Source organism: Ictalurus furcatus, chromosome 16 (genome assembly GCF_023375685.1).
Source record: "Ictalurus furcatus strain D&B chromosome 16, Billie_1.0, whole genome shotgun sequence".
In the NCBI taxonomy this organism is placed as follows: Eukaryota; Metazoa; Chordata; class Actinopteri; order Siluriformes; family Ictaluridae; genus Ictalurus; species Ictalurus furcatus.
In genome coordinates this window covers 18,340,247-18,366,200 of record NC_071270.1, presented here as the reverse complement: position 1 = coordinate 18,366,200, position 25,954 = coordinate 18,340,247, and the positions used below count along the sequence as shown (strand labels likewise).

At 39.4% G+C, this 25,954-nt stretch overlaps 1 protein-coding gene across 4 annotated transcripts in view; it reads right to left on the bottom strand.

Moving 5' to 3' along the window:
* nrg1 (neuregulin 1) overlaps positions 1-25,954 on the bottom strand; it is an 87,600-nt gene that overhangs the window by 19,930 nt on the left and 41,716 nt on the right. For 3 of the 4 annotated variants that reach the window (XM_053644832.1, XM_053644833.1, XM_053644834.1), the window contains exons 2-3: positions 18,753-18,918; positions 15,768-15,889 (exon numbers count right to left, since the gene is read on the bottom strand). In XM_053644832.1, coding sequence (XP_053500807.1) covers positions 15,768-15,889; positions 18,753-18,918 — 288 coding nt within the window. Of the gene's footprint in view, positions 1-4,713; positions 6,930-15,767; positions 15,890-18,752; positions 18,919-25,954 lie in introns of those variants that run through there. The other variant, XM_053644835.1, reaches the window with a different exon arrangement.

Here is a 25,954-nt window from a genome sequence, read left to right as displayed (position 1 = left end):
AAGAGAGCACTGACACAGAGGAAGCATGCTGATGCAGTGCATCTCGTCTCTGATGACCTTGCACTGAAACATAAGACCGATGTCCATTCAGACAATATTCTTGTGGTGCATCGGCTCCAGAGGGAACTGGTTTTCTGGAATAGTATCATATAATCAATCATATACACCAGTGTTCTGTTTAAGTAGTTGGATTCCCCTTTAAGCAAGGTTAAAAAGGACACAAATTTACAGTCTTAATTATAATTATATAATAACATGACAACTCACAACCATTGATATTCTGAGGCTGAATTGAGCTCCAAATTGTCCTAGACATTATGTGCTTTCTCAGTGGATATTGCTGATTGTATCTCTATAACTCTCTGTTGATTATTTATAGCAAGCAGACACTGCACATCGTTCATGCTTCAAACTCGTTCTGCCGTGGCCACGGGAGGAAAAAGGGATTCTTAATCTCAGCTAAAAACGCAAGAGGACCTCTGTGTCTAAAGCGAGGCAGATGGGAGCACAGCACATCATTAGGTAATGGACTTTATCTGACAAATAGCGTGGATGCTCGTCCATCATCAATTTAAATGTATCCTGCTTCACGGTCAAAGTGGTGGGGTTTTCATTAGCAAAGGATTCAGAGAGACGTGACCGTCTACACGCTGAGTCACTGGGGCAGAACGGAAGATCAAACACGAGGAGCCATTAGTGTAATCCATTCTGAATGGCACAGATCTAACGGCATCTACTTTTGGCCTTTCCCCATAAGCGGGATGAATTCACTGAAGCTGCCCTCATCTTGGGCTTCTTCACCGTCTTACCTGCCTCAGTGACATCCACACTCACTTTTTTCATGGCTCCCAATCAAAAGGACTGAAAGAGTGGCTCCATCACCAGAGTATACACCGAGTTTGATTAAAGATATAGAAACTACTCCACGATTCAACATCAAACCCATTTTAAACCCGTATTAAATACATGTGGTGCATGTTTCGGTTGGGGTGAAGGATGGGGTGGCCAGATGAGATGAGCAGCCATTTCAATGCAAAAAGGTAGGTCTTGAAGGGCAATAAAACCAGCTTAAGCACATACCGTAGAACAGAGAGTGAGAAAGCATATGAGAGAGAGAGAGAGAGAGAGAGAGAGAGAGAGAGAGAGAGAAGGGGGGGGGCACAAGCAAGAGGAGAGAGAGCATGATGCGTCATAAAATCTGACTTCTGGTCCTTTTGTACCAACATCCATAAAAATAAAGCTTAAAATAACTTTTGACACAGACTCATATTTTTCTATTTCTTTCGTATTATTGCCACTCGGATATTTCACTAACCTTTCAATTGGTTGCTACTCTGCACTTACTCCCGTACTCTGCACGTGGTGCATTTCCTTTAATAATTAATTCCAGTCTTCACCAATTGCATGACTGATGCAAGAAATCCAACATTATTGGACCAAGTCTGGCAAATTAGGGAATGAAAATTAGTTGAACAGCATGCCAGATTACTTGACTTCACAAAGTAGACACCATTTCATCCACAAACTACAAAAGAATTCAAACCATAAATAGCTGTGAAATTTGCTTACTCTACTAAATGTGAACACGGTGGCTGTTAATGACCAATACTCATTTGCTAAGTGTGAGACATGACCTCTATATGAACCATATTATCCCAGAACAAGATTTGACAAAAGGGAAAACAAGGAGGTGGGCCCTAGATAAATATATCTTTTACATCATGAGGAACACTCAAAGTAACAGTCATTTGACTAAAAAAAAAAAAGAAAAAAGAAAGCAACAAGCATGTAAGATACAAAATAATCATTGACAAGAGTAGATGGTGAGACAGACTTTAGCAATCAATAATGCTTTTCGCACAGCAGCCATGTATACATTATTAAATAAGAGTACAGACCCTTACCGTTAAATAACTATCTATGTTGTGAGATAGGAACCTACATGATTGCCATTATGGGCTGTGAAAGTACTTTCAATTCTGCAATAAATATTTAAAATGTGGTTTTTCCATCATCCGTTTCCAGAAAGAAGAGGATAAGCTCAAGTTATATTATACTAATAAATAATAAAATGATTTTCGATGACACTATATTATATAGTTCCTGAAACTGTATGTCTAAAAGACATATGTATACACACACAAACATTATCTCTCTCTCATAATATTTATATATATATATATATATATATATATATATATACACACACATATACACACACACACACACACACACACACACACACATACACATCATTCAATAGGGAACTATCTATGGGCAAGACTTGAACAATTCAATTCAATTAAAAGTCATTTAGCTAGTTTCCCCTGACTTTTTCCCTTTATGCTTCACTAGAGCTTGAAATTTATAAGTAAAAATCCTTACATCTCTCTAGGCATTACATCCTGACATTATAAGACCACTGACAGAAAATTACTAACCAAGATATCCACTTCAACTGCAAATTATGGCCTCACACTGTAATTACGCTTCCCGGTGACGCACAGGACAAGACAACTGTTGTGTTCACGCCTTGTGTGCTGGGGAAGCCAGATGTAATTCCCTTGCAAAATAAGGCCATGGAGTAGAGGGGAAAAATTGTAGTATAAAATTGTTTCCCTGTCACAATGAAATGAGTATGATATGGCCTGGTGGTAGGATGAGGACTTCAGTCAGCTCTGTACGAGATATATATTTTGAGATAAGTGTTTTGACAAGTGTTGCCTGAAGACAGTTAAAGTACAGGTGCAGCGTTGCCTGAAAAAAACAAAAAACTGACTTATTAGGTTAAACTGGGCTTGATTCTAATCTAAAGGTAATATTACTTCAGGTTTAAAACAGACCAAATATATGAACAAATGCCGCTTAGACTTATTAAAATGGCCGTGTTTAGATCAATATTGGTTGTTAAGAATAGAAATAGGTTAATATGCATAGTAAGTTTGGATATGTTATGGATAAGAGTATGTTAATACTAGTTCACAAATATGTACATGTATGCGGTGCTCATCTATTTATGTGTCAGACCTACACAAACGTACAGCGAGGTTATTGATGTATATTGATGTATTTGCTTTTGCATGTTTCCGTTCAAGTCTTTCATCCTGGCCGATTAGTCAGTGGGTGTCCAGCAGGGTCACAATCACTATCGCTTTCATTGGACTTCCTGTTGGAGCAGCCGACCTGCTCTCTGCGTTTATTGATTTAGACTGAGATTACCAACAAAAACGCATTTCCATTTCAGTCCCGGACAATTGATCATGCTGCTCAAAAAGGGAAGGGCTTTTAGACTTCCACCGGCCTTGATCTATGTAATACATATCGTATACGGCTGAATAGACAGAAATACCAATAAATATGTCTAACTGAATGCGGTTTTGAATTTACTACAGTAAATTCAGTCCTACAGTAGAAACATATGTTAATAGGGTTACTTGCATACTTTTCCTTGCCATTGTCGTTATAGTGGTAGGATGTACAAATTTGGTAAACCTAAGAGACTTCATATCTCTCATCCATAACTTCTCACAGGAAGCCCAGTCTGGAATGAATAATACTTCTATTTTATTTCAAAAGCCTGCCCTAAGGTAATTTTGTTGTGCAGGTAGTCATCACTGCCTTATGCCTCAACTCCCTCTCCCTCAGTTTCTACCTACAGTATGCCAGGACAGTGGGTCAGCCCAACCTCTATACCACGCTACACTGCTAAATGCAGCACATATAGATGGGCGGGGGGGGAACAGTGCTGGATGGAGGTAGGAAGGTGAGAATCTGGCTGCCCCCCAACAGTTATAATTCTTATAGCTTTCAAAGTCATGGTGGAGAGTAGTTAGGCAGGAAGATAGCATTACTGGGATAGTCTTTCTGTGCGGCTGAGCGATGGATGGGAATCGATTAGATCCTCTGCAGACTGACCTTGAAATGGACCAGAGCACCCAAAGGAGGAAGTCTCCTCACACCACAGCATCTGAATGAGAGGAAACGGCATTGCCTATGCCTGTTAAAGAGCTGCAGTCAAGCTGGACGCTTTTCAATTTCACTTATTAGATATTAGTAGTATGTTTTATAGCTGCTGTTATGGAATAAAGTAATTGATGTGGTAGAACAGCAGGTAATCTTGTTTCGGATAAAGAGTAGTAACTGTCAGTTGTAGATACAAAGAGGAGTGTATATTACACTCAATCCTAGGTAAAGTTTGCCATTCTTTTGAGGCTTTGTCATAGCTGCTTGTGACATACCTGACAAGACACCACAAGCCTACTCTCAGGTAGAGTATGCAAGTAACAGGGATTTCCTCTCAGTGCGGTTTCACCGATATCAAACTGGTTTAGTAAAAGCAAATAAAACCAAATTATTCAAATCACCTGAGAGCTGGTTTTAGAAGACAAGAGGAAATGCCTCAGGCATTTTCAATCAGTGAGCTGTAAAAAAATACTGTCCATGCCAATATTGACATTCATGGAAATATGCAGCAGTGTTATTTAAAGGAGAAGGTGGAATTTTCACATGAAACTAAGCAATTGTGATGTTTCAGTCAAAGCCCATTAAAGCTCATTATTTCATATTAAATGTAACTAACAAGGCAGAAAAGCACTATAAACACTGATTATGCACAGGAACAAGTTCCATCCTATTCATAACAGATTGAGATGAAAAAGTTTTTCATTCTATGAGTCATCAATGATGCACTAAGGAAACACCATGTGTACTTACATGTTTTAGTAACTATGCTGTTAGATTCATGTTGGCGTGGTGTGTCCTTCCTGCCAGGTTCTGCTGTAGATCTGGGGGTGGACTGAGAGGCTGGGTTTAACAGGGTAGTATCTCTTGAGGTGGGCCCAAGGTGGGTCACCTTGGGTGAGGCAGGTGCAAAAGGACTTGCTGTGGAATCATCCTCAGGGCGTGCAGGGATTTTAGCAGTGGCGGCTGGGAGATGGGTTTGAGTTGAGGTGGGGTGTGAAAATGGCACAGGTAGTCCCATTGTGGGATCTGCATCAATAATGAAAGGGTCCTGGCCAATAGGCTTGGGATCCAGGTGAGTTGGGGGCTCATACTCAAAGATTCTGTCCACAAAGACCCACTTTAGGCCAGCAGTGCAAAGTGCTAAGCTCAGCAAACATGCCAGGATGGGCAGGATGCAGATCTTTTCTGAGCGCACACAGTTACGCACTTGTTCCAGATCCACACAGACACAGCAGGAAGCAGCTGTCAACCCTAGGCATCCCAACAGTCTGTGTTCATCTCCATTCTCCTCAGCCACTACCTCCTGCTCCTCTTCAGGCTTCTCCTCCTCCAGCTTCACTTCTTCAAGATCCTCTTCAGGACCAGCTTCAGAAAGATCTTTGGAGGAGGGATCCACAGGAGATGTGGAGCTCTCAGGTGCATCGAGTCTGTCAGAGGAATCCTCCACTCCAGCAGCCTCCATCACTTTTAGTTAGTCTTCTTCTTTAGTTCTTCCCCCGTTGTTCTCCTGGTCTCGTTCAAAGGTCACTCTCCAAAAGCCTGTCATCTAGCTTAGAGTCTTACACATGAGGATTAGTACTGGCGCTCTCAGCATCACGCATCGGGACTCATAAAGCGTGTTGTCCATTATCGGATCATGCAGGAGGGGGAAGGGAGTGAGAGAGCAGAGACAGTCTTCAGCGGCAACAGAATAACCTTGTTAGCATCCGGGAAGTGGCTCCGACTTCCGTTGCAGAAAGGACTCCTTTCTCTCCTGGCTTCACTCTCACGGCATCCTCCCAGTCGGTAACTTGTGATAAAACACATACAACACAAAGTCTATAAATAATGGTGGTCTCAGGAGGCAGACACACAGGGCAGCCTGGGGTGGATCCCTCTCGCGGGTCTCTGGCGCAGCGTGGCTGAGCAAGCTCGAATGGGAGGACAGCGAGCACCTGAGAGCAGAAGAGGAGTGCAGTGGTTGTGCTGGAGCTCAGCCAACAGGAGAGCCTTGTTGTCATGCTCTGGCAGTAGGTACTGAGAGGTGTTGACTCATCCAGGAACTGCAGGTGCCCATCCTCTACATGTGCTGGCACCGGGATAAGAGCAGGAACTGATTATTAGCACAGCACACACCTCGCTATGCAACATAGAAGGATGGACGAGTGAGGATTACGCACGCCTCTTCTCTCTCTTGCCCCTCCTCTTCTTTCTCTCTTCTTCTCTCACACACATAGGCATTCTTTCTTCCTCTTACCTCCTTTCTTTCTCGCTCATGCGGTCTCTCCCTCTCTCTCTATGGTATAGCGACTCTCCATCCGCTCCCACTCTGCACTCTGAACATAACGCATGCAGCGGAGCTAGGCAAGTCTGCACTTGATCCAATTACAGAGAATGCAACGAATCAAAGGCAAGCAAGTCAGATGGTCCCAGTCCAGCTCCCTCTACCTCTTTCTGTGCTGCTCTCTCCCACTCTCTCATATTTCCTCACACACTTCTCCTCCTCCTTCTCTTTGAAGACCATTGATTATGCTAATATGAAAGGAGCGTTTTTATGAGCGGAAAGAGCTCCATCAGTGACGGAGACATGTGATATTACTCATGGGACTGCAGCTATTGTTTTACTAAATACTACCTTTTACTCGCCACTATTCAAGAGAACAAGCAAATATGAATGAAAACATTTTATTAACCCACTTAAACACTGAAATCAAAAACTGGATTTGCAAATACGGTTGAACATATTTGCTTGTATTTCTTTTCCTTTCTCCTTGTCCGACACTTAGTATGTATTATACAGTTCCCTCTTTTTACACTCTGTAATCACATGCATCTTACCTACATTGTAGTGCTGACTCAGGGGATGGGGGAGGGTACACAGACAATGTACATAAAATACAGGGTGAAAAACAGACTTACAGAACTCCTAAGACATCTCCATTTTGTATTAGTTAGCCAAGTTAGCGTGTAATAAATAGCTTTTTGTTATCCACAACTGCCAGTTCAAGCAGCAGATTTTAATTAATTAAAAATATAATAATTTTTTTATATCCTTAATATAATTAATTGGAGCTAAAGGGAAATGAAGGAACAAGGGCATTTCTCATTAGTGCTGTGTGAAGGGCCTCCAGTGTTATCATGTAACAAGCCCACATAGTGCAACACGTAAAATATTTAATCAATATACAGCACTAAATAACTGATGTAAAAGTATATCACTATAAGTGAAAGTTCCAATCAGGTAAATATTCTCCATTACTTCAACACTGGACATCTGCTTATTAGACTAATCTGTCTAGCGATATTCTTGACACAGTCAATGTCTCTACCTTTATTCAGTATGCTAATCAAGCTACTAGGTGTGTAATGCAACATCACTATCTGCATCCATTTAGTGCTCTAAATAGAGTGCAGCAAAAATGACATTTTTGTAGGCCAACCCAGAAGTTAGCATCACCATGGTTCCCTCGACAAAAAGCCCATAGGATTTTTCCACGGGATTTTGGATTATTCACAAATGAACACAACTTTTATGAATTTTGAACCCTAAATACAATCAGCAGAAGTAAAAAGCTAAAAGTAGGCTATAAACGAACTACATAACGGTTGCATGACTTCAATGTCACCACCACAAAGCTTTATAGCACTACAATTTGAAGAAATACTACAATCGGAAAATACTATAAATTGATAAATCTATAAGCTGGGAAGTTTGAGTTGGAATAGTTTGCAAGAGCGTGAGTGTAAACACAACGAGGCTGTACTAGATGAGTTTTCCTGTTCTGCGTGAAGACGTTTAATGTCCCCTACAAACTCTGTAGTCCCATTTAGCCAGTTCTTAGCAACTATATTTTTCAAGACGCACAAACGCTTAACAAAATCACAAGTGGGGTATTACTTATGTATTTTATATCATAGAATGAAATGTGAAAATATCTTGAGCTTGTGTTAACCATAGACCTTATTTCAAGCATTTAACCAAAAACCCACTCAGAAACCCCACTGACTTTGGGACGATGGAACCGGGAGTGCTAAATTGCTAACCCATTTCCAGGTTTTAGGACTCATTTTTAAAACACTCTAAATCCATATCTGTACCCACCTGGGGTGGGCGTGGCCTAAACTGCTAGATGATTTTTTTCCCCGACTTTTTTTTTCTTAAGCAAAAAATTAATAAAAAATCCTCCCACTATGCCCCGAAACACTGGAAAACACTAGAAAACTCCTAGAGGTAGAAAATGCTGGCAGTGTCCATATAGTCTGTGTATTCTGGCTCTGACAGTTCCTCAGCCTCAACTGATGTCAACTGAGAGATGTGCTCACAAAGTTTTCTGAAGAATTTAGTTGGCTATATTTGCCAAAATGTAAGCAATCTAATAGCCTAATTTACCACCATGATCATGACCAGGCAGTTACTAAGGACTGAAGGAATAGTCTGGTTTCTATTTGTATCCTTTTAGAACACATTATCTTTTCAGAAATACCTTGATACATATCTACAAGCTACCTAAATGATAAGAATGACAATCACACACAGTTCCATACCATTCCAGTTATAGACAAACACAAATCCCCACTGCTTTTTCCAAGCCTGTCATGGTATGACAATATGCTACTACTTATTGTCTGGGATTATCAGCCACATAATCCCTTGCTTGCATGGGTTGAGTGGGATAGGACACAGGTGTTAAGCTCTTCCCAGTCCTGGTCGTAACAGGCTAGAACCCAATGCAAATCTAAGTATATTTTGTAAAACTCAGCCATTTCATATTAATGACTGGAAAGAAAGCAAATCAAAATTAAGTAATTAAGACAAATAAATCTAACCATTCAATTAGGACAAAGAAATGGCACCCTATAAAAGGAGTAAGAGTGATGGTGTGCCTATATTAGCCAAATGCGCTACGATGGCTGAATTGGCATCACTAAAAGCTTTAGTGCAAACTGTTCTTAGGAAATGCATTTTCACGGCGTAGTCATCATTTTCTTGTTTTCGGGTCTCTCAGTCTTTTATGGAGTTTTGTGGGAATCATTCGATGTAAATCTGCTGTGTTGTGAATGCTCACAAAACGAATGCCAAAAAGTTTGCCAAAGCCAGTCAGCTTCTGTCACTATGAAAGTCTTGTCCAGTCAAAGAATGGGAATGTCAAAGAGCCTTTTTTTTTTTTTTTTTTTTTTTTTTTAAAAAGGTCATCAAGTTTCTGTCATTCTTCAAAATAGCATCTGCAGCTTGCAAAACACGACCTTTTTGAAGCATATGCTCAGAGCACTGTTCTTCACCTCCAGCTCTCTGGAGACCTACAGCGTTATATCGTACATGGTCCCATATTCAGGAAGTGGTTCAAGCGCTCTTGCAACGAGAAAGACCACACATAGCTACAGCGGTAAGAAGGTGTGAGGCACATCGGATAAACATGGACGAAAGCCTTTTCAATGGTAATTATTTGACCAACGAAATAAGAAATTCATTTCCTTGTTGTGCCATTTACAGGAACTCATGTGAATTATTTATAGTGGAGAGAGAGAGAGAGAGAGAGAGAGAGAGAGAGAGAGAGAGAGAGAGAGAGAGAGAGAGGAAAAGAGAGAAGGAGAGAGTGAATCTGAGGAACCTGACCTAGAAAAATCCCCATGCACAGTGACAAGAGTAGAGTATGTACTGGCAGACAAAGTTATTTGTGTATTAAAAGATGAAGGGCCTTTTCTTGCCAAAAGACAGGATGGTAACTTTTACAAAACAAGGGACGAGGCTGGCCTGGATTCATTAAAGCTGCCATTCTCTGCTGATGCGCATTCTCTGTTGAGAGGCTTTTAGACAAATAGAAGAGCGCTTGCCATCCATCTTAGGAGCAAGATCATTGCCAGGACGAGACAGCATTTGTGAGTAAAGTCCTCTTTCCCACTGCTAGCAACAGGGAGGGGGAGATGTGTTTGGGGTCTTTTTCTCCTGTTAGCTATGACTTGACAATAACTGCAGCTTTTTTCTAGTTCAGAGAGGACAAAATTAAAAGGCTAGACTTGTGTGTGTGTATGTGTGTGTATAAGGGCCCTCACCTCTGCCTGCCCGCCTGGCTGGTGCCTGCACCACAGGCTCATCCGTCTCCCACTGTGACCCTCTGTGCTTTGCCTGACAGATATACACACACACACACACACACGCACGCGTGCACGCACACACGCACACACTGAGCGACCAGTGCCCAGATGTGTATGTAATACAGCCCAGGCAGGAAGTAAGTCATTTCGACTGAGGATCGAGTGGGGTTTAGAAAGACGACCCCATTATCATTAAGGCTGGACGCACACTAGCTCATTCTTTACACGCTCCCTTCAGGGGTGGCTTTAAGCACAAGAAAAGGATGTGTGTTTGTGTGTGTGTGTGTGTGTGTGTGTGTGTTCAGCACTGCTCTACTGGACAGCTCCTGTCTCATACACTTTCCTACTACACCCTTATGAATTCACGTCACACAGTGTAACAAGTTTTGTGAGGATCCGTTTCATGCAAACATTTTTCATCGGCTCATCAATCCAGGTTCAGCACAGAGAGACGACATGTTTAAAATGGGTTGCATATAGAACCTACTGTACAATATTTACCAAAGCAACACCCGTCTGATTAAAATCTATAACTTCACAACATATTTACAAAGGAAATTATGTCCCAGCTGGATATTCAGATTACTATTCAAATTAAATATATTCAATTACTGGTCTAGGACCATCATGTCATACTGTAAACAGTATGCAATGTACATAGTACATGTGACATAGTACATGTGATCTAGTCCTGTGCAATACTGCTAGTGTCCCTTCCTCAATTCCACAGCAGGCCACATTTTCCACCTCACAGCACTCAGTACCAAAAGAAGGAAAAGTCACGCACCTGTAATGGATGCAATGGCTAGATCAGCCTTACTTATTTATGCCATGACTTGCCAAGTAAAGCCTAAAATAGTCAAGCAAAGTCAGAGCTACCAGTTCTTGCATTGTTGTGGAGGTGGATCTTCCATTCATTGTAAATTGATAACTCAATTTGTCAGAAAAAGGTTAAGCTTAGGATTAGCAGTGAGATAAACTTTCATACCTTTTCTAACCACTGCATTGTAAGTAATTAAGTGAAACCCAACCACATCACGTCAATGACGCAACATTTCTTGCTCACAATTGCACACATTTTTCCATGGTTTCAGGTTCAGTACAAATAGAAGTTAAAATGTTAAATGGTGAAATAAACACACTATAGTACTGTACATTTTGGGTTATTTTCTTGGTATGTATGCCAGAATCAAAATGTAACAATACAATAAATACCCCTTAACTACTAAATCTGCATCGTAATGTTTCAATTAACATTAATTACACATATTAACAAAGAGGTTTTAGTGTTCTGTCCTTTCTAATCATCACATTCATTAGGAATGTCAGTCTGCGACCAGACTCGCATTCCTCTCATGCACACCATTCCTATCGGTTTCACTGACATTACTTAGTAATTCATAGTAGCTATTGAGTAATGTGCTATAAAAAGTATAAGAAGCCAGAAAATGTTTGTAAAATATTTTTAAAAAACTAAAAACCAGCCAGAAACAAGATAGCTCAATACGGCCTCATCTAGTGTTCCCTGCCCCTAATGATGATCCATTTCCTCAGTTTCCTCAGCTAAGTGATCCTGGTGGCAGGCTGAAGATACAATAAAATAAAAAAAATAATAAAAAAAAGTTTTTCCATTATAAAAAAAAAAAAAAAAGGCCTTGAAATATAGGATGACAAAAGTGCAGGGATAAAAACTGCGGTAATTATTAATACTCTGGCAGGAGTACAGTGTGTTCTCCGGTTCGAGTCTTTTCCCTAAATGGCTCAGATATAGAACAGAGTAGCGTGACTAAGAATACGCTGAGCTCACGCACAACTGGCCCACTAAACATTTAATCATAGCTTGCAGCTGTGAAAGTCCAAAGGGGAAAAACGTGTAAAAATGAACGTTTCTGAAAAGAGAACATTTTCAACTCTGTCTCAATCATGTCTTTTTTTTTATTATTATTTGAAGAGAAAAAGCCTAACATTTTTCCTTACTCTACTGTTTTTTGGGCAGATGGATGAAAATATCCAGTGGGACTAATTCTATAGCAAATACAACTTTAATGCTGTGACGGACTAGCGGCCCATCCAGGGTGTATTCCTGCCTCGCTCCTGGGATGGGCTCCAGAGACACAGTGTACCTGATCACAGTGTACAGACAAATGTTCAATTAGTTTTTTCCACTGACATACTGCCCAAGGCAATTATAACAACAGTCTATATAAAAAAAAAGAATTTCACCCATCTTAAAACCAAGACACGCATGGCAAGAGGACATGTCACATCAAAGAATTAATATTAAATATATAAACAAGAATAGTGTGAAGAGCGAGTCTTCATAGTCCTATAGTCTTTATAGAAGAATTAAAAAAAAAAAAAAGAGATGTTTATGATACTAGTGGGACTTCAGATACACTTCAGACACACAGGAAAAAAACAAGCAATATCTGGAACAGTTTTCCTTTCATAAATATTCAGTGTACTTACTGAAATATATTTAACTGTAGCCATAACATGCAGACCTTATTAACTCAGAGCACAAATATTTATTAAAGATCCAGTCTCTGTTCTCTTTTCCTAACCCGACTGAACTTTGCCCCTTGAGACGATGCCAGACCTGAGTCACCCTACCTCATGAGCTTTTTTTTTTAAAAACCATCTTCACATCATATTCCCTAAGAGACACTACACTAGTCTAGACATTTATTCATGTTCGCCATTTGAAATATGACCTATTCCAATAACAGCCTACAAAAACATTTTGACATTTGCACGCAATTTAATTAATGGTATTAGGTTGAAATACCACACATATTACATCTTGTCCCTGCCTTGCAGACAGCACTGAACATGCTGACATATTATCCCTGTGTACAGCTGAACATTTTACTGACTTGAGGTACAAGTGCAGTCTACACTCGAGAGTCCAGAGCTATTAACTTCTGTCTGGAGTGCTGACCAGTGGCCCCTGTACTAATCGCCTCACGAGACATATCTGCTCAATGAGCTCATGACTTCAGCTGGTATTCTGTAGGAGACATTACAAACTAATAGAATTGTCAAATTTGGTTATGCTCTACATAAATCACACACCGAAGTTGAGTCAGGGGTAACAGCCAAGTGGGAAGATTAAAAACAGTATCGGCCTTCCTCTCTCATACTACTTTCAAAACAGAATGGATGTCATCCAAGCACTGTATAGAGGTTAAAACTTCTGATATTAGGAAATCACTCTATGTGAATGAATCACTCTTCCTCCTTTTATGAATGCACAGCTCTTGGTAAAATAAATTACTGTCTGAAAATATTAAAATCAATAGCCATATATTGTCTAGCCTTAATTTATTATCAAAAACTTCTTAAGTTGTTTGTATCCTTATAAGACATGCATACCATAGAGCATAGTCATGCAAGACTTAACATGGACTTAGCCCATGGAAATCATATACTCCAGTTAATAGCTGGACCACTGTTATTTTCCCCAATCCCAGAAAAGCCCATAATAATTGACCACTAATACATAATACAATAAAGGATTTCAGTCTACCAAAATGCATTACTAGCAATTTGAATTAAGTCGGCATTCTCTTTTGAGCAGACAATGGATAAAACAAATAAATAAACGAACACCTGACTATGTGATACAACTGGATAGTGCAGGTCATTACACCAATGTAACAGAGAGAAACGACTTCCCTTAAATGAGTCAAATAAGACACTCTGATGAATATGGGGGAAGTCTTTATGGTGGAGATAATGATGGCTTGTGGTCTCAAGTTGCATGAAAATGCTACTTATATGGTAAACCGTGAAGGGAAACTACTTAGACAAAATACCGCAAATCAATGGGGTGTTGAATTCTAACTTATGTGTTCATTAGAAATCTTTGGAATGGAGACACATCCGGTCACATGGCTAGTACAGTAAAACATCTAAACAGGCTACTTTAAAAAAATGCTCCTGGCCCTCCCACAATCTCCATCCCTATAAAACATATCATGGGTCCACATTCATGATCGCTATCCACGGAAATTTGGCCGATGACCACCATCACAGCAGCAGGCATTTCCATTACACCACCGCACAGCATGAAGATCATTACCGACTGTGCCAAGAGTGTTTTATTCTCCTCAGCAGCCCCAAAATCCAGCACCACTAGAGCGGCCAGTACTACAGGCCCCTGATCGACATAGCATAAAGCAATGACCTTATCATTTAAATGGAAAGGAATAGAGAAAAATACACATTAAACCCTAAAAATAGGAAACAAAACCAACAGGGTTTTTAATTCTCCATTTTTCTTGAGAGTTAGCCAGTTTACAGTTCCCCACCAACATTAATCTGGGAGTGCGAGGGCTCACGCATGTAATACATCACAGGGCAGCTGAACATACTTGGGTGACAGTGCTAACTCAATACAAGAGCTGATGATGAACACAGGTAAATGTCACTCGCATTGAGAGGAAAAAGAGGAATGCCATCATTCCATAATTCCAACCAAGGCCAATTATGCTCCCATGGACTCCTCACTATAGATAAGTCGGGCACTGTTGATCTCCCATTATTTTGTTGGTTAATGGTTAGTGTTCATGAGGATCATTTTATGTTGCAACAGTGGGTTAATAAACATGTTTCATACATGAAGTACAGGATAAACATTTAGACAATTAGACACGTGAATAAGAAATGTTTTGTTGATAACAACCGTTTTGCAAAGACACCATGATGTCTGCAATTAAAAAAAAAAAAAAAAAAAAAAGTATTCACTATCCCTTAGGGTACATTATTTTCTTAAAATTCCCCAGTAGTCTCCTGAGTATCAGGATTTATATTTCTGAATCTGAACAAAACCTTCTGTTCAAATATATTAAGTGACCTGTACATTACAAAGCCAATCCTTACAGCAAACAGGAATGTACAGCTATCAGTACTGACAATCCTTTAACACTGATGGAATCATGTCAAGCTGTGGACACAAAAACAGGTTTAGATCTTGATGTTCCCTAGAGTTTGTGAGGTGTCAGTGCTAAGAAGGTTACAGATTCAGCTTGTCCTTGTTGTTCTAATAATATCTGAGCAGACATGTGGATGAAACAGCTTTTTTTCCTATCTGGGCAGGCATTCAAGGAGGTACTATTGGCTAATTGAAAAAAGTGATTAAGAGTCAGATTAAAGCATACAGAGCTGCATACTGATCGCCGGTTCAGTGCTGCGCTGAGAGGATAAACACTGGACAATAGGAAACCCATTTACTGTACCGCACAGTGATTCTAATGCTACACAAAGTTTTTAAACCCCCAGAGCCAATATTTATCAAAATAAGTTTAAAAGAGGTGTGCTTAACTTATTGAAATGATCTAATCTAAATGGGGTGGCTGAGGACAAGTTTCCGGCGTCATCAACTGTGTTAGGCATTTAGGAAGGCTTAATTTAACTTAATTTAAAAAATAAAACGATGAAACAAAACGTCAAAGGGAAAAACCCACGATAATTCAGATTTATATACAGAGCATACCTGCTGGCTGTTTGAGCCTACTATGTACTAAAAGTTGACATAAATCAACTTGAATCAGTTCCTTTTCCTTTATAGGCTAATTCTGAAAACATAGCCAACGATTTATTTTCAAAACCTTTACATGATCAGCTATTATAACCTCTACTGGACTTGTTATACATATTTATGCATACAATAATAATGCAATCCAGTGGTTATTAGGCGACGTTGATTACAAGCAGTTCTCTCTCCTTACCTTTGATGACCTGCACACTGGCATTCTGGGCATCTGTACCACGATCATTCACAGCCTGGCATTTGTATGTTCCAACATCAGCGTCTGTAACTTTCATTAACTGCAGCTCTGATATTGTCCCTCTGTCGAACAAACATAAAACATTATTATTATTTATTTTAATCTGATTTGCAGTTCTCAATTATATCATCACACATTGCATTTCCAGGAATAAAATATATCAAACAGGTGGAACATTTTATAATTAATGTTAATATACATCAGAATTCTGTAAATGATCGCTACACTGCAGGGCTTGACAACAGGCAGATAAATTCTAACAAGATATGTAGCTCTATTTTACTGTGTACCACTGAATCTGAAAAAAAAAAAAATTCTTATGCATATCTTCTGCTTATCCAGCCACACTGCAATGGTATTTTTGGCCAATGAAAATGTATATTTTCAAAATCGGAAATGGTTTGAGTTGTAATGTAGCTTTTTTTTTTTTTTTTTAAATGCTGATGATCGTGGTCATGTGGTCTCCAGAATTCCACCATGGCGGAACTTATTACGATGCTATTTCTTGCATTAGGTATTTTAATTTCATGTTTGACTGCTTTGTATAGTTTACAAGTGACACTGGGGTGTGCAAGAATGTGTGACTGATGTGTGAAGAATGATTGCAACATCAAAAAAAAGAAGCACAAAAAAGATCATGGCTAAATCTTCACATGGCATAAGGAGGTCAGAATTTATTTGGCCATCTCTACGTATGTTTTTTATCGATCAGTTTGTGCATTGGGAACAATTTGTGACACTATTAAGAGTAGTATTACAACTTTGAACTCAAAACACAATACTTGCAAAATATTTTAGCATCAGCAGCAGTTCAAAAAAATGTAGTTGGCATGCTTTGTGTGTCTTGGAGGAAGAATGCATTAGCCTTCACCTTCCCTAGTTGGTAGTTGTCGTATGATTGGGGGAGCTGGGTGGTGGGTGTGAACTGGCCAAGGAGGAATTAGGGGGAAAGTTTTTTTTTTAATGTTTATGGATATTTAATATAAATGTTAATACAAAATTAAATCTGCCAGTAATGGATTATGGCATTTATATTCTGATAACATACTCATGTATAACTGTCCTGCTCATTGCCCAAGGCCACAAATTTTAAGTTTATTAGTCAGACCATAAACTTTTCTGGTTCTAATTCTGATATTAAAAGGAAGCGAGGAGAACAAATACAGTTGCAATCAAATTATTCAACCCGCATTGCAAATCAGGTATATCGTCAAAATTTTACAAAAAATAATATTGGAAACTTTCTCCAGTTTCAAAATTATACAACCCCCTGAATAGAATCCCTCACAACAGCACAAATATGCAAAAAGGTGCTGTCTCAAGCACATCTGATGAAACTTAATCACGGGCTTCATTAGTTGCAGCAGGTGTGCTTGAGCTGGAACGCATGAAATACCTGAACTGACTAGGGGTAGAAAATGCATAAAATAACCTGGATGGGGCAGAAAAAGGAAGCTATCAACAGCTGCAACCAGATTTCTGAAAAGGCAGGTTGTGAAAAACCCTAGAGTGACTGCAAAAGACCTGCAGCAGGACTTGGTGGCAACAGGCACTGAGGTTTCTGTGGGCACAGAATGGCGTGTACTAAATGCAGAAGGTTTCCATGCCAGTACTCCAAGACATACACCACTACTGACCGTAAAGTACAAGAAAAGTCGGCTCAAAATCATATAAATAAGCCACAGAAGTCTTGGGATTCTGTTCTGTGGAGCAATGAAACAAAACAAGAACTTTTCGGCATGATGGATCAGTGGTATGTCTAGAGAAAGAAGAATGAAGAAAGAACACTCTGTCTAAAGTCAAGCATGGTGGTGGCTCAGTGATGCTCTGGGGCTGCTTTGCATCCTGTGGCACTGGAAACCTGCAGTGTGTGGAAGGCAATTGGATGGATTCATTGAAGTATCGGGAAATCCTAGGAGAAAATTTCATACCTTCTGTGAGGAAGCTGAAGCTTGGACGTCATTGGACCTTCCAACAGGACAATGATCCCAAGCATACCTCAAATTCCACCAAGGCTTGGTCGCAGAAGACGTCCTGGAAGATTCTACAGGGCCATCACAGTCACCTGACTTGAACCCCGTAGAAAATCTCTGGTAGGATTTGAAGAAGGTGGTTGCAGCATGCAAACCCAAGAATATTACTGAACTGGAGTCCATTGCTCATGAGGAATGGACTAAGATTCCTCAGGAACGCTGCCAGAAGCTGGTGTCTGGCTATGCATCTCATTTTCAGCAGGTCAAAACAGCAGAAGGGTGCTCTACTAAGTGCTAAAGATGCTTCCTATGAAGGGGTTGAATAATTTTGAAAGTGGAGAAATCATTACAAGTTGCATTTTCAGTTTAATTTGGGGAAACCATGTTGTTGAACTATTTCAATTGCTTTTGTTTGATTTGTTCATTGCAAACAGCTGAAAGTCTGTAAATTTTGACAATAAACCTGATTTGCAATGGGGGTTGAAGAATTTTGATTGCAACTGTATATGACAAATATGGGAAATCTACAGTTATTGCCTGTGTAATAAAATTCTTGCACAAAACCCCTCAGGTCTTGAACTAGTTGATTCTGTTTTCCAAATTGCCCTAATTGTTATTATTAGACAGGGTACAGTTGTTGTTTCTTTTAAAGTGATGATTAACTGCTAAATAAAATGCACACTTAAATAATTCAGGATGGCAAATTTTGTTAAATCTGCCCACATGTACCTGTAATGGACAAATGTTTAGAGTAGCTTCCAATGCCCAGGGATATGCAACAGACAGTGATCAATATCAGAACAATAACTTTTCCACCACTTCAGCATGCTGTGTAATCTATTAACTCATGACCTAATGTTGCTTGCCGCAGGCCTCACCTGCTCCACAAAATAAAAAAGAAAAGAACAGCCTCTTTTCAGTAAAAATATATAACAGGAATACAGGTGCTCACTTTTTCTTCAGCTTGATTCTTCTGGTCTCATTTTTGGCAATCTTCTTGTCATTTAGATACCAATGGATCTTGGTCTGTTTGCCGCCGGCTAAGAGCTCACACCTCAGGGTCACCTTCTGACCTTCCTCCACTTTCACATTAGTCAGCTTCTTTAACTTGGGCGTGGCTGAAACACAGACAAAAATCAGCTGGTTAATCATTGGCATAACCTGAACAAAAGTAGGGGCTGCACAATATGTCTTTTCATGACTGTTTTCCAGAACTATTCAACACATTTTAAAAAGTGTTTATTCAAAACATCTCAGAACAAGCTCATTTGAAGTGCCAAGCCCCTTTCTGAAGAAAAAACAGCCATGACCAATTGTCCATTATCTTAGATAGAGGAAGATGTGGATGTGTGTTCACTGTGTGCCAACAGACCTGGAGCTTTCCGCATTACTTCAGTCTGTTAATATTCATTATGCCGATCTTTTCAGCAAATCCTAGCCATTTCACAATCCCATGAGAACCAACAGAGGCTTTTGCCTCTTTCCAAAACAGCATTGCTCCATGGTGGGTCCGCACATTTTTCGAGACACCCGCTCCACCAGTTACAGACAAGCACAAAAGAATAATCAGCCTCCTTTCACATCTTAAACAACCCACAGGGTTGCCATGAAACTGTAGCTAAATGCAAAGTCCTGGCTTTAAGAGACGTGTTTGGGGGAAAGTTCATTATGCAAATGATGAGCAAACAGTTAACTAAGACTAGGCCATCAACTACTTCAACCTCTTGAAGCAGAAGAAGTTTATACTGTAGAGCACCCTTGTGAAGGTTGTTAGAGGATATTGAAAGCATTATCCACTAATAAACTCCGCTTCAAAGGCTTCAGATTCCCCCAAAGGATCTTCGCAGTCTGGGAATCAACAAAAACTTCCGACATGCCATGAATAATATGCAAAGCATTTCATGCTGCTTACACCCTTCGCTGATAAATAACCTGTTTTTCAGCCAAAAGAATTTAAGAGAAAGCTACCAAGGGAAAAATCTGATTAAACGACAAACTGTGGATAATCTGTGGCTTAATGCAAGAAAACGTACATTTTTGGGACATAGTTTTATGCATGTTGTCTGGGTGACGTTTCCTCCTCTGAGCTGGTCTGAATGTTGTGGACAATCATTTGTAAATAATCAGATAGGTGCTGCATACTTATAAATCCATTCCTTGCTAACATCTCTTAACTCTTCAATGCGAAAGTGAAATAAAATCCCCCCGTTGACTTGACACCAAGAACATTCTGTTACAAGAAACCCAATAATGACTTCCTGTGAGATTATTAACAACAGAAAAACAGGGGAAAAGTATCGTGAAAAATATTTTAAAAATAATGTTAATCGTTCAACCAGTGAGATTCATAACAGAATAAGTAATGACTAATAAAATGAATGCAAAATCCAATACACAAACCTTGCTCCAGATAACTAACTGTACTTTGTTTTTACACAAGTTGTTATAATACGTTGCACATATTTTAGTTTATTTCCTATATTAACCTAGCAGGACTTTGCTTAGAAAATCTTTACAATATCAATTAATGCATAAGGCTTACGAATTAAGAAAGACTAAGAAAATGTAACACACTTGGAGGAAAGCGCTATCTACCCTCTTCCACATACATGAGCTGACAGATGTCCATGATTGGCTAGTGTCACTGTGGTGAGAGAGTATACCATCTATCCATGGCCAATTTTGCTCACTTAGACTTCGTGGATGGGGCATTGCCAAGATTCAAACCTGCAATCTCCAGATGATTGGGTGAATGCTTTTCTAGTGCAAAACTTGGGAGCCCAGAACTTTGTTTTTTTCTGAAATCCAATCTCCTAAGGCAAAAATACAATGCAAAATTAATGCAAGGCACAGACAGAACACGAGTTTGGACAATCAAGTTAAACTCAGGTTCATATACTGTTAATTGTGGCTATTTACTGCTCATGGAGCAGAGTAGTTTTATTATTATAATGCTTTATTTTTAGGTAGACTGATACCAGTTAATGTAAAGGTAATCGTTTTGGCAATCCCTTCATCAATGGTATTTATCCTTTACATATTAAAAATGTACGAAAGCATTGGTGACGTACAATTAATATGAACAATTTCATAGCCTGAAGTAGTGGCACAACGACCAAATCAGCCTTACATCAACTTACTTATGGTTGGTAAATTTGGTGTAACAATATTATCAGAATTATTTAACCCACATATTGGTAACGCTTTCAGTGTCCTTGTGAATAAATCAAAATAATTACATATTGTGTACCTCTAAAACTGTTACCCAGGGCCTCACTAAAAGCCACAGCTGTAATACCTTCAATAAAAATTTTTTTTTTATAGATTTGTTCTTTTGGTCATATCGCCCAGCCATACTCCCAGACATGCAGTCTCCTTAATTAGTCTATCATCTCTGGGTAGGTCTGTAATTACACAAGCACTGTGCAAGCCAGAACTCACAGGACCTGAATAGACAGAGTTCAATGGTATATTGCAGGTTTCCCCCTGGACATAATCATACCGGTTTTAGTTTTACTTAAAAAAAAACAAAAAAAAAAAACAAACACAAACAGGTTTGTGACAGTTGTTACCTTCATTCCCAATTATCTCCAAAAGGTGCCCAACCCAAAACGTCACTCTCATTCAGGAAAAACTGATAAGATGGTAAATTCCATAGCTAAGTAAAGTACAAGGTTATGAATTCATGCCATTCATTCATTCAAACTGACATCACCGAGAGTTTGACAAATTCAGATTTAAGTGACATATTTTTGTCTGTGTGTGTGTAATTATATATTATATATATATATATATATATATATATATATATATATATATATATATATATATATATATATATATATATATATATATATATATATATATATATAGTGAACGCAGATGCATTTCTTTGCTGTACTGATCTGTACAGGAGCATGTAAAAGCTCAAGAAAGTAAACATACAGTATGTAATACCCCCCAAAAAATAGTAGGTCCAACATCTGAGTAATACTCAAATCACACAACCAATCAATACCAAAGAATGCTCAACTTAAATCAACCTTACATTTATAGCTGAACTATTAAGCAATACAGCTTCAATGCTGGCCAGTGTCACAGACAATATACAGACTTAACAATACTGTCTGCATTTACTGATCTCTTCCTCCCATAGATGTGTATTGCAAAGTGGGTGGTCCAATCTTTTTTCATCTCCATCACTATAAAATGGGTCATATGTCACTGCCATAAAAGTAGTACTAGATATGACAGATAACTTCATTTACAACTTGTCTTTCTATATTTATTTATTTGGTGGCTTTGCTTCTCCAGCTGTTTCTTTGTGTCATAGAGGAGTCCCCTTCAGGGAAACTCCTACACTGTTTTTTTTAGGCCACAAAATTTTCACGGACAAGGGTCTGCATTCCAGCCATCATTGCTCAGCCGAGCGAGGAATTCCATGATCTAATACTTAGTCCAGATACACACATACAGAGTTTGACCATCTTCTTCATTTAGTCCATGGACTATAGGGACTTGAAGAAAATGGTACACAGTTCCAACTCGTTTTACATCTGCTAAAAGACTCGCCTTAATGCTGTAATTGGTTGGAGGCTGTCAAGAGTTTAAAGACACTCTCCTTCCAAAGCAGAAAGCAATCAATCCTCCACCATAGTCAACTAACAATTTATGTACATTTATCTAAGCTGTTTAGCATCAGGAAATGACTAATAACCTTGAATTGACTAATTATTTATGTAAATGTTTATTTAAGTGACTTGTTTATGAAATTAACATCCTCAATGAGATTTTCTATAAACTAACTTTGACTGAACAGGTACCAAACTGTATTTTTCTTTGTTGCTTGGGTCGTACCATCAACAGGACACGTCTTGTACCTTTAGTATGTACATTTTACCTGGGAACCATGGGAAACTAATTTAGGGTACATTATTGAATATTATTCTAAAAGCTAATTGAAAAAGGTACACCACAAACACTTTTCTAGGTAAAAGAAGTATACTAAATATACAAAACATATTCCCTTGATGGTTCCACCCCAGTGACAAGGGAAAATACAACTACATGCATTTATTTCTGAGAGTGTGGCCTGACCTTATACTAGAAAAAAACTAAATTAGTTCATAAAAACAAACAAACAATCTCAATTAGGATGTTAATTTCATAAAACAAATCACTTATAGTAGGCTTAGCATAAACAGAGCATGCACTAAGTGACACGCAAACATCTGCAATCTCACACAGCACTCCGGTTTGATCTGTTTGATCAATTTCTTACAGAAATGTCCATTAAACCATCTGCCAGTCCTCTGATTAACAGACTATTAGACTGACAGTAACAGAAACTTGTCGTCAGAGCTTCACAGAGACAACCAGGAAATAAATGGCACCTGCCGAACAGAGGCGTTAAATGAGCACCACTTACCCCAGTGCACACTGCCTCATGAATGAATATGATCAGATTATACTCTGAGAAATTTCAACATCTAACACTTTAAGCGCACAAGTGTGCCTGTTTCAACAAGACTGTGGAAGTACATGAGTAAGCACATGAGTTGTTTTGTGTGACCGTGAGGTATAAAACAAGATATAGGATTTTAGAAAGATATGTGACTGAGTCAACAGATAAAAAGAGAAATCCTCAGTGAACATTTTGTGTGATTGCAAAGATTAATTAGTTTAGTTTAGCTTATTTATTTATAAAGCACATTTAAAAACATCAGAAGTCAAAACCAAAGTGCGGTACAAGTAGTAATAAAGACAGATTTTAAACAAACATAGTTTAATATTACCAAATATGGACAATTGACAAATGAAAATTCTACACCCTCAGCCCGAATTAAAAGATAACGAATAGAATAACTAACATGCAAAGGGAGACTACTCCAGCACCTGAGAGCAGCTGCTGAGTAAGCCCCGTCACCTTTGGTTTTAAAACATTAACGAGGGACTGAAAGGAGTAGTTGACTAGTTGAGTAGTTAATGTGGTCTAAGGGAATGAGACGGTTTTATAACTACATTCACTTATGGCTAAACTTCTGTGACTGGTACTTACAAGACTGAACTGAGACTATACTTCTGAGACTGGTACTTACAGGACTGAACTGAGACTATACTTCTGAGACTGGTACTTACGAGACTGAACTGTGACTGTACTTCTGAGACTGGCACTTCTGAGACTAAACTGAGACTGAACGGAGACTGGCACTTCGGAGACTGAACAGAGACTGGCACTTCGGAGACTGAACGGAGACTGAACTGAGACTGAACGGGGACTGAACGGGGACTGAACGGGGACTGAACGGAGACTGAACGGAGACTGGCACTTCGGAGACTGAACGGAGACTGGCACTTCGGAGACTGGACGGAGACTGAACGGAGACTGGCACTTCTGAGACTGAACGGAGACTGGCACTTCTGAGACTGAACAGAGACTGGCACTTCTGAGACTGAACGGAGACTGGCACTTCTGAGACTGAACGGAGACTGGCACTTCTGAGACTGGCACTTCTGAGACTGAACTCAGACTGGCACTTCTGAGACTGAACGGAGACTGGCACTTCTGAGACTGAACTGAGACTGAACGGAGACTGGCACTTCTGAGACTGGTACTTCTGAGACTGAACTGAGACTGGCACTTCTGAGACTGAACTGAGACTGAACGGAGACTGGCACTTCTGAGACTGAACTGAGACTGGCACTTCTGAGACTGATACTTCTGAGACTGAACTGAGAGTGGCACTTCTGAGACTGAACTGAGACTGGCACTTCTGAGACTGAACTGAGACTATACTCCTGTTCCTGAAACGTGACCTCTTTAAACTCTTTAAAGAGCTGTCACAACTCATTTACCTTTCCGAAAATCTATGGTAACCCTCAGGGAATTTATTCACAGTGGGTCAAACTATCAAAACGTATATTTTAAACTATTTTGTTTACCAGCGTGAACGGAAAAACGTGACTGTCTCTCCCCAGTCCATACATAAGACGCAAGAAAACTCGTTTCATACCACGCTGCACCTGTGCTGAGAAACACAGTGGAGAAATTCCAATCTGCCATCAGAACAAAACTCTGGGACCATAAGACATCCAAACAGCAAGAAAAATAGAGAAAAGAAACGTCATTTCGAAAGTCGTTAAACGGCATTTTTTGACTGGGATTCCGTTACCGCTACCACTCCCACACACCTTGCCGAGGTTGAGTAATTTACACACCTGGAACGTCGCTCTTTTCCTCCTTCTGCCCGCGCCTTCCTTCCTTCTCTCTTTTTCTGCCTTTTTCACCTTTTCCAGACATGTTGAACCGTCTTCTCGGTGCGTCGGTGTTGTCAGGCGCGTGAAGTTCAGGTTGAACAGAGTTGAAGTGTATGCTCCTTGCGATCTGAGCGCGCGCTACTCTCCAGCCAACTGTTGACTAGCCGCCGCCTCCGCGCGCACGTGTTTTACAGCTCGAGCGAGAGGCGGGATTTCAACTTCGACAAAAGCTCAAATTTCTCTTCAGTTAATGAAAGTTCTCTACACCTACAGCTGAGGTGCTCAAACATTTTTACACACAGGAACACGACCAAATTTTAAAAACAAAACAACAACAAAATTTGTACCACAACAAATATGTAAATATTAGCCATATAAGGCAATCAGACCATCCGTACTTTTCCTTGTCTCTGGTGTAGTAAAATCAAGGCACACATTAATATGTATCTGTACACCCTTAAAAATAAATAAGGTACATAATTGGACATTAAAGACCACTGATAAAGGTCACCTTTACTCTAAAAGCTAGTTAAATGTACAATACACACATACAACCTTCTCGCCTACTGGACACATAGCCTATTAAAGCTAAAAAAGAGGTACCTTCATGGTACCACCCCAGCAAGAAGGAAAAGTATCCTTTGGTGCCTTTTTTTTCTGAGAGTACAGATCTTTATTCCTGAATTATTTCCGATAAACCAGTTATATCGTGTTAAAATGTAGATTTCAAACCCCCTCATTTTATTAAACTTGTAGTTTGATTCATGTTGACATTGTTTACACTTGTTTCAAAGTTAACTAGCTTTAGATTAGGAAAACTTCCCATAGGAAACCCGTTGTGTGACTGGAATACTTTTCAGCCTATTTTGTTTAAGTGGCACATCAATTAGATTTATA